The 12,018-nt window shown below is 39.5% G+C and overlaps 1 protein-coding gene across 5 annotated transcripts in view; it reads left to right on the top strand.

Moving 5' to 3' along the window:
• The window catches only part of Hex-A (Hexokinase A), a 142,733-nt gene that overhangs the window by 94,317 nt on the left and 36,398 nt on the right, over positions 1–12,018 (top strand). Inside the window, exon 1 of one of the 5 annotated variants that reach the window (XM_083143045.1) lies at positions 2,107–2,359. The exons of the other annotated variants lie outside the window; for them this stretch is intronic. Coding sequence (XP_082999171.1) covers positions 2,291–2,359 — 69 coding nt within the window. The 5' untranslated portion in view covers positions 2,107–2,290. Of the gene's footprint in view, positions 1–2,106; positions 2,360–12,018 lie in introns of those variants that run through there. 5 annotated transcript variants of the gene reach the window in all.

Below are 12,018 nucleotides of genomic sequence, written 5' to 3'. Positions count from 1 at the left end.
AATTATCGTGTGAGCTCGAGCCCCTTGGATCCACGTAAGTTGGCACCACTGTTGGCGGATACCAGTGGCGTAGCATGGGCATTTCGGGTGGGAACGCCAAATCCGAAGGAAGGGTCGGCCCTTTTTTGCTTAATAATTTACTTATGGAATTATTCGCCACAGGTATTGTTTATTTGCCTGATGTCAGCTGGGTTTTCAATAAAACATCATCTATGCATGTTTTAGCTAGACTTTGAGATGCCTCACTATGCCACAAATGTTTTGAACTCTGGTGTTTTATACTTACTTACTTTTCGGTATGACGCAAGTCATTAAAAAACCTACCTGAATCACAAACGCCTCTGAACAGTAGACGTCATTGTTGTGGACGATCCAACTACTGATTGATTTGGTTTATTTTACTTCGCTTTTCTACCACTTTTGGTTAATCGCGAATATGAATATGAGTGATGATATTATGAAGTTGACGAAGGGACACTCATAAAGAACACCCGTGCTAACGCCGGGATTCGAACCAGGGACCTCTGTCGTCTTGGCGCGCTGTGCAAAACACTCTGACATGGAGGTGGGTGGATGATCCAACTATCGTACACTCTACTGACGTAACAGTGGCGATTAGTAATTCAGACCACTGTTTATTGCATCTTGGAATGGTGATAAACATTTTAAAATAATTTTGTCCACAGACCATTCGATGTTAAGAGTTTTCAAATGAATGCTCAACGTTTACATTGACACAATATTAAGCAGTTAGATACTAACGAAAAAATAATTATAATAAAAAAATAATAGTGGCTGAACTTCTACCACGAGGACTTCACCAACTTATTTGAAACCTGTGTTGATCTTTTAGTTTTTAATACACATCGCTGTTCGTGCGATAAATTATACAATGCAATGGTCATTAAGAAATGGTATATTTGAGTTTGGTAAAGTTACGTCAGTCAATATTGCGTATTGTAGCATCATATGGCACGAGCGCGAAGAACCGGGTAGGAATTCTACCGCTGTCGTCTGCTTCAGAAGGCAGGAAGGGTCACATGAACCAATCACGTAGCCCTCTGCTTCATACGCTGGCGTATGAGAGAGCATTTGCGCGCGTGTTGTAGAGATCCAAGCTTTCCCTCCAGAAAGGCAGCAAGAAATATAGAGTTTTTTTACGCCGAACCTGCCCGGTGTCCAGGCAGGAAAGGCATTGAAAAAAATGCAGGAACGAGTGTTGTTAGTGGAGCGTTGCAAGCGGATCGCGAAAAATAGCTATTATAATGCCATGAAGGTCAAACATATTTGAAATTAGTCAAGATTTACTTTATATTTACAGCATTTACGTATTTTTGAAATTTTAAATCAGGGAACGCCGGGCGTATGGGCGTACTATAACGCTACGTCACTGGCGGATACACGCTTGTAATAATTGTATTAAGCAGAAGTTTATCCAGAATTTAGAGACTAAATGGCCATAAATTAGATGAGCTGCGGTAGCTCAGTTGTTAGGGCGTCTGACTACCATGTGAGAGACTAGAGTTCGATCTCCGACGGGGGTGAACCGGGATTTTTTCCACCTGTTCAAGCGGCTCCGGCGCCCACCCAACGTCGCATAAAGTGCGTACCTGGAGGAAACTCTGGGGGGGTAAAGGGGGCCAGGGGCGTAGTGCTGATCCTTTTTGGCAGTGATCAAAAAAGTGTGGGGCCCTAACTCCACACCCCCTAATACGCCTTCATGGCGTGGTGCAAACCACAGGGGAGCACTTTACTTTAAATGGCCATAAATTGGCTTTTGTGACAAATTGTAGTGAGGTGTTGGGAAATGAGTGGGGCGGGCGGGTTGTATGTGGAAAATCACTGGCAAACTAGTCAAAGAATGAAGTTTTTGAAAGACTGCAATTGGTTGAGTGACTATACTTTTCCCCCTTTGTTTCATTTCCGGTGTTACTAAATGTTACTAGATCTGATGACATAACCAACAAATTTACAACACGGAGAGTTCGCAGAATATGCCCAGCGCGCTCTCTAGCGGCTGCGTGCGCTATCTGACGGACGTCACGGGCTCTCAAAAAATCGATACTTGACGTCATGGGGGCTCGTCTATATTGAGCTAGTCTCGAACAAACGGCGTTCTCGCAGAGTTGTGTAAGAACCCGTTAATTTCTGTGTACCGAAGGCGATACGAGTACCCCTCCTTTTTTAACCCGTGCTGATTGTCGTTGCATTCCGTGATAAACAGTGTGTGTGTGATAAAGTGACACTGATACGAGATACAGAAGTCCTGAAGCTGGCGGCCGTTTGCTACATGCGTTCTTGGACGAACCCGGCCTGTTCGCCTCGTGGCGATGTCATTCAGACCGATCCCAGTGACGAGGTAAGTGTTGTGAGGATTCTCGCGACGTTTTTAGAATCGTGAATGCGTACATATGCACAATCGCTTCTTTCTGAAAGTATGCTGGTTTCTTCCCAGCGCCCTCTTCGTGTAGACCTCTGCTGTGACGTAGTCAGTAGATAAAGAAAATCCCCAACTGCTTCCCACCCACGCTGCATGTAGCGAACAATTGAACGTTGTGGCACGTAGGTGCTTTAATGTGAGTCGCGTAATGTGTGTACGTAGCATTTTTGCATCATGCGATGGCGTGTTCGAGAAGTGGGGAAGGGGATAGATTAATGGAGATGAGAAGTGTACGTGACAAAGACATTTCAAAACCTATTTATGTGGAATAGACGTACCCAAAAATTCATGATTTAGAACTTACTGGGATTAACCAAATAAACGAGTAATTTCCCATGTTGCAATATTTGAAGCTTAGCCTCGACCTTTCTAGTAATTATGAAAACGCACACTAAAAATGCTTCATTTACATGCTGTTCGCATTCAATTTTTCCATGCTCTTCACCTGCAGAAGCATTGATGAAATTCGGAGTAGGAAATCTTGTACATTTTGAAATATGAAATGTGGGTTGAATGTAGAAAATTGTCACATGTTTTAAAGTGTGTTTCTACCCTTGTTTGGTCCTATTCTTGTATGTTTCGGTAGCCTACGTCGCTTTTATAGCTCTTGGGTTAATCGCGATGATGAGAATGGATGATGGAACAAACCTTGGAGCCTTGGTTTGCCTCATCCAGGATTTGAACATGGGACCTCTTATCTTCGAAATACGTTACGATTGTCAGTATGGCACGGGAGCGACTTTTGTTCGACATATCGATGTTTGACACGAACTGACGGACAAATTGTTACAGCCAGTGGAACAGACTTGATAGTTTGAACTTTGGAAATTTACATAGCTGTGTGTGATGACAACCAAAAAATAATAATTTAATGAAAATATTACTGTAGATTCGAAGCAAGAATAAAATTTGCTTTAAATGTAAATTCTGGTGAAGGATTTCAGCTTTTACTTGTTCTGGACATGGAAAAAGTCCTCCTGGGATGGGATGTTCTTCCCTTAAACAACCTCTTACAGCTATGAAAGCTCAACAACATTGAGAATATGTGTTAAATAACTAGACGCTGTAGTGAAGGAAAGTTTAAAAGTGCTTTCAATATGCATTTTACTCTATCCATTTAAAATATAAATTAACCGAGAATGCAAAATGGGGGAGGGGCTAAGAGAAAAACAGCACTATCCTACTAAGTTGGCATCTATGGTTACAGCTCCATTACTACCCAAAAGTCGAGATAATAGGGTAACTGCCACAGTAGGCCACTCCTTTACTTTTCAACTCTCCTACTAACATTTATCATCCCCTCCACACACACACACACACACAACCCTTTCCGATTGATTGTTCGAATGAATACCGGATCCGTATGAAGTAGGTCACAGCTGTGGAGACAGGGATCGAATCGAACACGAGTGTCATGGCCATTATCAAGCCACAGCTGCTTCTTGTCTGTATTCACTGTGCTTTCCCAATTTCTCCTTGCAAATGGAGTAATAGAATGTGCATAAAGGAAAAAAAAGAACTACTTTTTCTAGAGTATACGTCATCGGTACCGCAGAGTGAGTTTTGAAATCTTAGTTTTAATCCTTTGCGATATGTATAAAGAAACACTACATACATATTTAAGGGCCAAACGACCCTATCCGAACATAATCAGGTAAGGGTGCAACTAAAGACCTATATTTTATTCTGTTAAAACGGGATAATGTATTTTCTTGGGAGCAGTATTGCAATGAGACGAACGTTACGTCTTAAGTGTTTTAACGAATAATTATGATTTTGCAGAAAAAAAGAGTTCTTTAAATGATATATTTACGAATTGAACAACAAAAAATAAACAATTTTTCCCTTTTCATGCGGGATATACTCTGAAACCCCATGGTGTAAGGGTCATGTCGGTATGAATGGATTTTTCCTACATATTCCGTTGTAAAACATATTTTCAATATTTTCCTTACAGGATATATCGGTGAAAATGTGTGATATTATAAAAATAAAAAAAATAAAAAATGCCGCCAATTGTTCTACTGACCTTATGCCTGTCCAAATCTTGGAATTGTGATAGATTTATTGATTTCGTGTGATCTTTGACGTGCGATGGGTATTTTTGAGCTTCGAAAGAAGCGGTAGTCGTGTATTGAATTGCAAAATATGACTAGGAGATGTAATATGCACTTGGCTTGTGAAACAAGCTGAAGGTCAAAAGTAAATTATATTAACAAAAAGGTGTAAAATTTGGACTCAGCTTGGTCATAAATTTCTAGTTACTATTTAAGGTGAATCTACTTATTCTATTGCTACGTTCTTGTATATCTTGTATAAAGTGGTATATTTTATCAGATTGTGTTATGCAAGCACATTTCGTTGCATGGCAAGTTTTCCAATTACTAACAAAAATCCTTTGTGGATACTTGGTAGTCAATTTTCATTGAAATCATTAGAGGGATAGTTGTTTTGTATTTGAGGAGAGTATGAAGCTCGAGACCCCGCTCCTCAGATGTCCTCAAATAGAAAAGAAAATATAAAGATAAAACATTATCATCACTTGTTGACTAGAAAAATCTTTTGTAAAGTACCATGCACACAGTGGCGGCGATTATGGGGGGCGTGGAGGGGCTGCCCCCTCAACTTTTCCACCCGCACTATGGTCTCTTAATGTCAACCTTGTCTACCAAGAGAAATAAACTGTTCTTGCCCCCCAATTTTTAGTTCTTGCCCCTCCCCTCAGTTTTGACACCCAATCGCTGCTACTGCATGCACATATTGTAAATTGTCATACAACCACTCGTGTAGTATAATTGACTGTACAGACAAGAGTTCATCATGATGAACCTCTATGTTAATCCGATGTCCTTGCACCTCTATTTGTGGCACCCAGTCGCCATTACCGTTTCCAGTAGTTTGATCACTCCAAAGATAGAAGTAAGAGTTTCTTCAAAGCAAGAAACTTTGAAGTAATAAATACAAAGTATGAATCACTGTCCCTTATTAAAAAAGTAATGAAAGCAAAGTATATCGTGATGCACTTTTCATCGTATTGTGATTCAATCTTCTTCTGTGATCTTTAGTTCACCTTGAACATCAACGTTGTAGTTTTAATAGTTTTTACAAAGCGTGAATCTGATAAAACTCCATTCATGTAATTATAAACTAACAGTAATTCAACGAGCTGCCCCCGTGGCGGAGTGGTTAGCACATCGCGCTACGACGCCAGGGGTCCCTGGTTCGAATCCTGGCCTGGGCATGGATGTTTAAGTGTCCATTCATCAATTTCATCATATCATCACTCATTCCCATCTACGCAAATTAGCCAAAGTGGCACAAAAAGCGAAGTAAAATAAAACAAATCAACCAATCAATTGTTCGGAGGTGCGCGCAAATTTCAGAGACAATTTATAATTTTTTTCTGTTGATTTGTTATGAGAAGGATGAATTGATTATGTAATGTATTTGAATATATATATATATATATATATATATATATATATGTATATATATATATATAATATAATATAATATATACACACACACACCCTCAATGCAATAAAACTAAGAGTGAGATAAAATGAGGTTTTTCTTTCCAGACTGAACTTTCATCAAGTCTTTGACCCCCCCCCCCCCAATCAGAGGGTCTGCGCGCACGCCTATGTCAATGATATACTTCGAAATAGATTTCTGTTTCTTTTTAAGAAGTTTAAAGAATATGATAATGGATATATACGCGTACATTCACACAACTTTGTCGGGTTCAGCACCTCCCCCTTCCCTCCCCAGCAAGCTTCAGGTCAGCTGTATCCCGGATTTTCACTTATGAAATATAGCAACCCTAATCATACCAAAAGTTGAACCCCGCCCCCCTTATGTGAACTATATATACACACGCCCATGAGTTACGGCATTGAATTTACGCAGGAATGTTTAGTTGGACACGCAATGTGTGTGACTTCTCCTAGATGTGGAACCACGAGTTGTGCAACAGACTTTTTAAGTAGTCTCTTTACTAGCCTAGCAGCCATAGAAGAGAGAAAAAGGGACAGGAAATGCTTGGAAGTTCTCAGCCATTCCTCAATGCTTTGCCCTTGAGGATTCTTTTGCGTCATCCTGTTTTACATACCTCGAAAGAGGGTCGTGAAGCAATTATTCTGTGATGCAACGAAAGAAAAACATGCATACAATGATACGTATTGCATGCCTTGGAATATATAACTTGTCTAGGCAAAGAAAGCTTTGACGTGGTTTCTTTTACGCGCTGGTATCTATTCTTCCCCAGTTCACCCAACCACTGAAAAAAAAAAACTCGCGTCACGTTAAGCAAAGCTTCGGAGCATTCCCTTGGTGGGTGTCAAATTTATCGCAGATGTTTTTGTTCAGTCTCATCATGTTAAAAATCAGTTGCAGACACGTCTTGTGCTTCAATTACAATGATCTCTGAGCTTTTTCGGTTCCGGACTGCTACCTTCGTACAGTGAACTATTTTTATAGAACTATCCTATTCGATAAGAATTCACATAGATTAGGACTATTTTTGAAACTCCATAACGTACACTCGCCGGCAATAAAAATGAGACACATATATCCTGAAATACTCGCTTCCCTGCAACGTGTTGTGTGTTGCGTAAAGCCGGCTTTAGACGAAAGCATTTTAACATTTTTGCTAGCATAAATGCTATGTAAATGCTTCCAAAAATCTTATAGAATATAGTACTTTACACGCAAGCATTTCGTGTAACTTTTAGGCTAGCTTTTACATTGTATAACATATACCGTACAGCATGAAAGGCACGTCGACTTACAACATCTATGCTGAGTATACGGTGTTTACATTTGAAACAACTAAAATACTCTCCCATACGTGCACAGTAAACGTTGTAAAGTATGTATTTAAGCAGCGCCATTGTTTTGTATCTAATAACGTTTTATACGAAACGTTATTCCTCTCGGTTGAATAGTTATCGGCTTTTAAAACTTTGAAGTGATACATTGTTTACATCTCACGCGGCCGCCATTGCACGTGCACACGTGACCTAGAGGTTGCTTCTGATTGGTTACGCTACGAAAAATGCTACGGACCGAGCCTATCCTTGAGAAATGTCATGAAATATGCCGTGGCATCTGAAATGCCATAAGATTTCTCACTTTTTTTTTTCTGGCTTTTTGGTCATGGCACAAATGTTAAGGAAAATGCTTTCGTCTAAAGTGGGCCTAATACTGCAACGTTGGTAGAAGTTGTCATTGAAAATTTTCTATTAAAATCCACTTATCGCCGTTGTTAGGCAACACACGTCACGTCGTCTTGCCAGGAAGTTAATATTTTAGGATATAGATATTGTATAAATAATATTGTATTTAAAGTATCCAGAAATTCGATTCGTACCACGCTAACCTCTTAAAAACTACATATTTGCAGAATAACACATTATTTTGTTCACTGCATCACGGTAATGACCTCCCTGATGTTGTAACGTCGCCTTATAACAAAGAGGTCCAGGCTTCGGCATCCGGTGGAGGCACATAAAGCTTGACGCGCTGGAACAGAACGGAACAGTTCTGCTTCCGGCGTCTAAGTGGCGATAACCCTTAAGATAACATGCAGATTTCTGGCATGGAAATTCCGTGCTTCGGTTCCGCGAGTTTTCCTGTAGTGGGCGTTACACCATTTGATACTTTCGTGTTTCGCCGCGTCTCAGGGGGCGTCATGCTTTAGCCCTGGTCCCGATTATCGTTCTGTCTGCCCATAAAGTGGACTGTGACTAAAAACTTATTAACTGCTATGAAGCTTCTACTGTTGCCACGTTTTACTTACGTGTATGAAAAGTAAAGTGAAATAAAGAAAGATACGTTATTATTTCAGCAATAAACATTTAAGGTAATAAAAATAACTTTTTTCTTTTGTGTACAAATACTACATATTACCTACAGGTTCAGTGTAGCATATAATTGATATTAATTATGCAACGTCCAGTATGTTAATTTTAATTTAAAACTTTAAAGGAAAAGTAAATGTTTATATATATTTAATATACAACCTTTGTTCAATAAATACGGTGAATGAATTGCTGGCGTGCGGTGTAGTTGGTACTACTGGTTGACGGTCAGGTCAGTGAAACCCTAGGTCTGTCAGTCATTGTTCTCGAAGTCGTGAGGTTGTCCAGACGTGTAGTTTGTGTGTACGCGTTGTGGAAGTAAGGTGTAGTGCAGCGACGCTGTTATGGGTGAAATGGAGCGACGTACGAACGTGAAATTCTGCTTGAAACTTGGGAAAACGGCAAGGAATGTCACGATATGCTGCGCCAGGTGTATGGAAACAGTGCTTTATGGGGAAAGTGTGTGTACGAGTGGTACAAGCGCTTCCGTCAGGGTCACCGAAATCCAAAAAAGGTTAGGTGCGAAAAGTCGCGCATCAAGACAATGCTTATTACCTTTTGTGATGCTGGAGGGATCATTCATAAAGAATACCTGCCAGAAGGCACGACATTGAATGCGGCCACATACGTGAACATTTTGGATCGCCTCCTGAAGATAATCAGACGTGTGCGCCCCCAGTATACCGAAAATGGATCCTGGTATCTGCTGCACGATAACGCACGCCTCCATAACGCCATAACCGTGCTGCAGTTTCTGGCACGTAAGGAGGTTGTTGTACTCAATCACCCCCCTTATTCACCACATCTGGCCGCTGACGATTATTTCCTTTTCCCTCGCTTGAAGAAACACTTAAAAGAACAACAGTTTTCGGACATTGCCGACATGCAACGCAATGTGAACGCTGAACTCAACCGCATCACACAGGCTGCCTTCGCCCAAGTATGCGAGACCTCTACACGCGTTCTCAAGTGCATTACCATTGGAGGCGATTATTTTGAAGGACAATAAGCTGTATTCCTGCATACATGTACCACCTTTCCTGCAAATAAATCATGAAAGCATTCATTCAGTCTTTCACCGTATTTATTGAACACAGGTTGTATTTAACTCGATGGGGGAATTACAATGGTTTGGAAGGTTGGATTAAGTATACATTTCTAGATCAAAATTACGCGGCGAGAGATTTCATTCTAGTTTTCCAAGGACGATTGAAAAATGACCTTAGTTATACCTCTATTTCTCTTTATTTACGTGGGAAGAGCATCCTGTTGCAGTAAAGATTCGCTTCCGCGTTTCACGAGACCTGTTTTGAGGACGCTAGACATTCGTTCGTCAGAAGAGCACGCATCAAATTATTGAACATCAGCGGTATAGTTTACCTTCTTCCACGCATGTAGTTTTCTTTTGAATTAAATCATACGGTCGTTTTGTCAAGGCTGCTTTGCTTTAAGACCAACCGGAGGGAAAGAATGACCCGTTTTACCACGGACGTGATAGTTGTGAATGAATAGTGCCAGGTTGAGCAAATAGAGAGGGTGTTTTTATAACCCATGACTGTCTCGTGTTGTTCTGAAGCAGCAGTCTTGTTCAGTCGGGTCTTTTGACCCATACCTGGTTCAGGTCTCGTTTACTAAATGAGATTTGTTGAAACAGTGTTTTTTCGTTTTTTTTGTATCCTATAATTCATGGATAAAATAGGGATGATAATCTTCTGAGCTTTGTGCTTGGCCCCAAAGTCCAAGATATATTTTTCTGCATCGTTCCCTTATCTAGTAAGGGAAAGCAGACTGTCCTTCCACTCCCTCCCCCAGTTTTGGAACCCAATCGCCCCTACTGTCAGGCATGATTGTATTAACCTCATCGTCGCGGTTAACCCAAGAGATAGAAGAACGAAGAAAATATCCAGAATTGAAAATATACATTTTAGCTGGAGGGTGCATAATTTTTAGCATTGGATGGAAGTCCTTATCCTAGGCTAGATACATATTTGCTCTCAGTGCATAGACTAATTACAGTAATAAATATTTTTGGACAATTTACTTATTTTCAATTACGATACCAATAAATGAACTGCAATTGCTATAAATAAATCTTGGGAACTACAGTAGCGATTTACTCTGTTCATCAAAATTACAACCACCAACACACAGTTGATTATATATAAATGTTTCCCACATGCACAGCTGATTATATAATGAATTAATATCTTGACACATTGAACCCCATAAAGATTGCAATCATTGGAACAAGTGTTGCAAAGATCTGCATCGCGTTTATACAGGTATATGATCAAATTAGAGATAAATTATGTATTGTTACAACATGTTGTCTCCAGCGAAAATTGTTGGAAATATTTCATCAATGAAGTAAGCGGGGTCCTTTGCACCTTTGGCGTGCCCCAGCCAAGCAGTTTTCGAAAAAAACTGCTGCGATAGTTCCAATTCTGAAAATTTAAATTCGTTCAGAATACCCTCTAGAGCAGAGGTTCTGAAACTATTTTCTCATTGTACCCTTTAGTTGTAACTAGACGTCTAATATACCCCCCCCCCCAATTGGTTTTCTCTGAATAGTGGGTTTTGGGGATTTTGTTTTGGCTTCCTGATTGGTGGGGCGTTTTTGATATGTTGGGGGAGTGTGTGTGTATCTGCAATAAAGCAAAATGGCATTTGGGCTGTATGTGGAAAGAGGGTAAACAAATATACGTTAGAATCCCACATTTATTATTTTATTGGGTGTTCCTACGTTTACAATCTTTATAATTAGTTACAAAAATAAAAATGTGAAACGTGTGCATGCTAAGAAGTACATAAAAAAAGTTTAATTTTCACATATTTTTCCAGAGTTATTGAAAAAATAAAGAATAAAAATAAGTTTTTAAACAGACTGTCAAGCACAATTTTGGAGTTTGTATTGTAAATATTCGGAGTTTCTAATGAGATGGATGTGCCTGCATAGCCCGACACAGTTTCTTGATGTCTGGTTGTGCACTTCAAATTTTCAAGCGGAGTTCGGCTCCAATTTTAGTCTGTTTCGGTACACCATTTATGAAAAATTACTCTCAGAGCTGATTGCGTACCCCCTTCAAAAATGGAACTTAAGTAATCAAAGTTTACAATTTTCATGTCAATGTGTCTTGTGAAGATAGAAGGTGGATTGAATACTTACTATTCTATGTGCATTTATAGTTCAAAATGTGAGGATTTGTATTGTAGAAAACCAATATTTTACCACCATCTAAGCAGAGCCATCTATTGGGGAAATGATGAAACTACACATTTTATTGTGAATTTAAGACAGTTAATATAATGTTATTTTCTGAATAAATAAAAAAGAAAAAACTAGACGTGATGGGTAAAAATGTATTTCATTTTTGGAATCGACATGCTGAAATTATTCAGACAACAATCATCTACGAGTCATCCAAACCCATGCAGGCCAGTGTTATGGTTTACATGTTGTCGAGAAACATAAACTATGAAATATGTCTAGAACGTTCAATCCCAATCATTAACATGCCACTGCAAGTGCCTGTAATGAGGTATATTATCGTATTTTTCCCTTTATATTATTTTTGGAGTGGCTGAGTTTCAATATGATTAGCAGTTACTGTATATGCAGTGAATTAGGAAATATGTACAAGGAAATGATTTACTGTTATAAATAATATTTCGTGATGGCTAGATGCATATCTCCACATAAATTCGCCACAGCATTTA

Source organism: Lepisma saccharinum, chromosome 21, assembly GCF_977018435.1.
Source record: "Lepisma saccharinum chromosome 21, izLepSacc3.1, whole genome shotgun sequence".
NCBI classification, from domain to species: domain Eukaryota; kingdom Metazoa; phylum Arthropoda; class Insecta; order Zygentoma; family Lepismatidae; genus Lepisma; species Lepisma saccharinum.
Note: the sequence above shows the minus strand (reverse complement) of the source record. Positions and strands in the feature narration are given on the sequence as shown.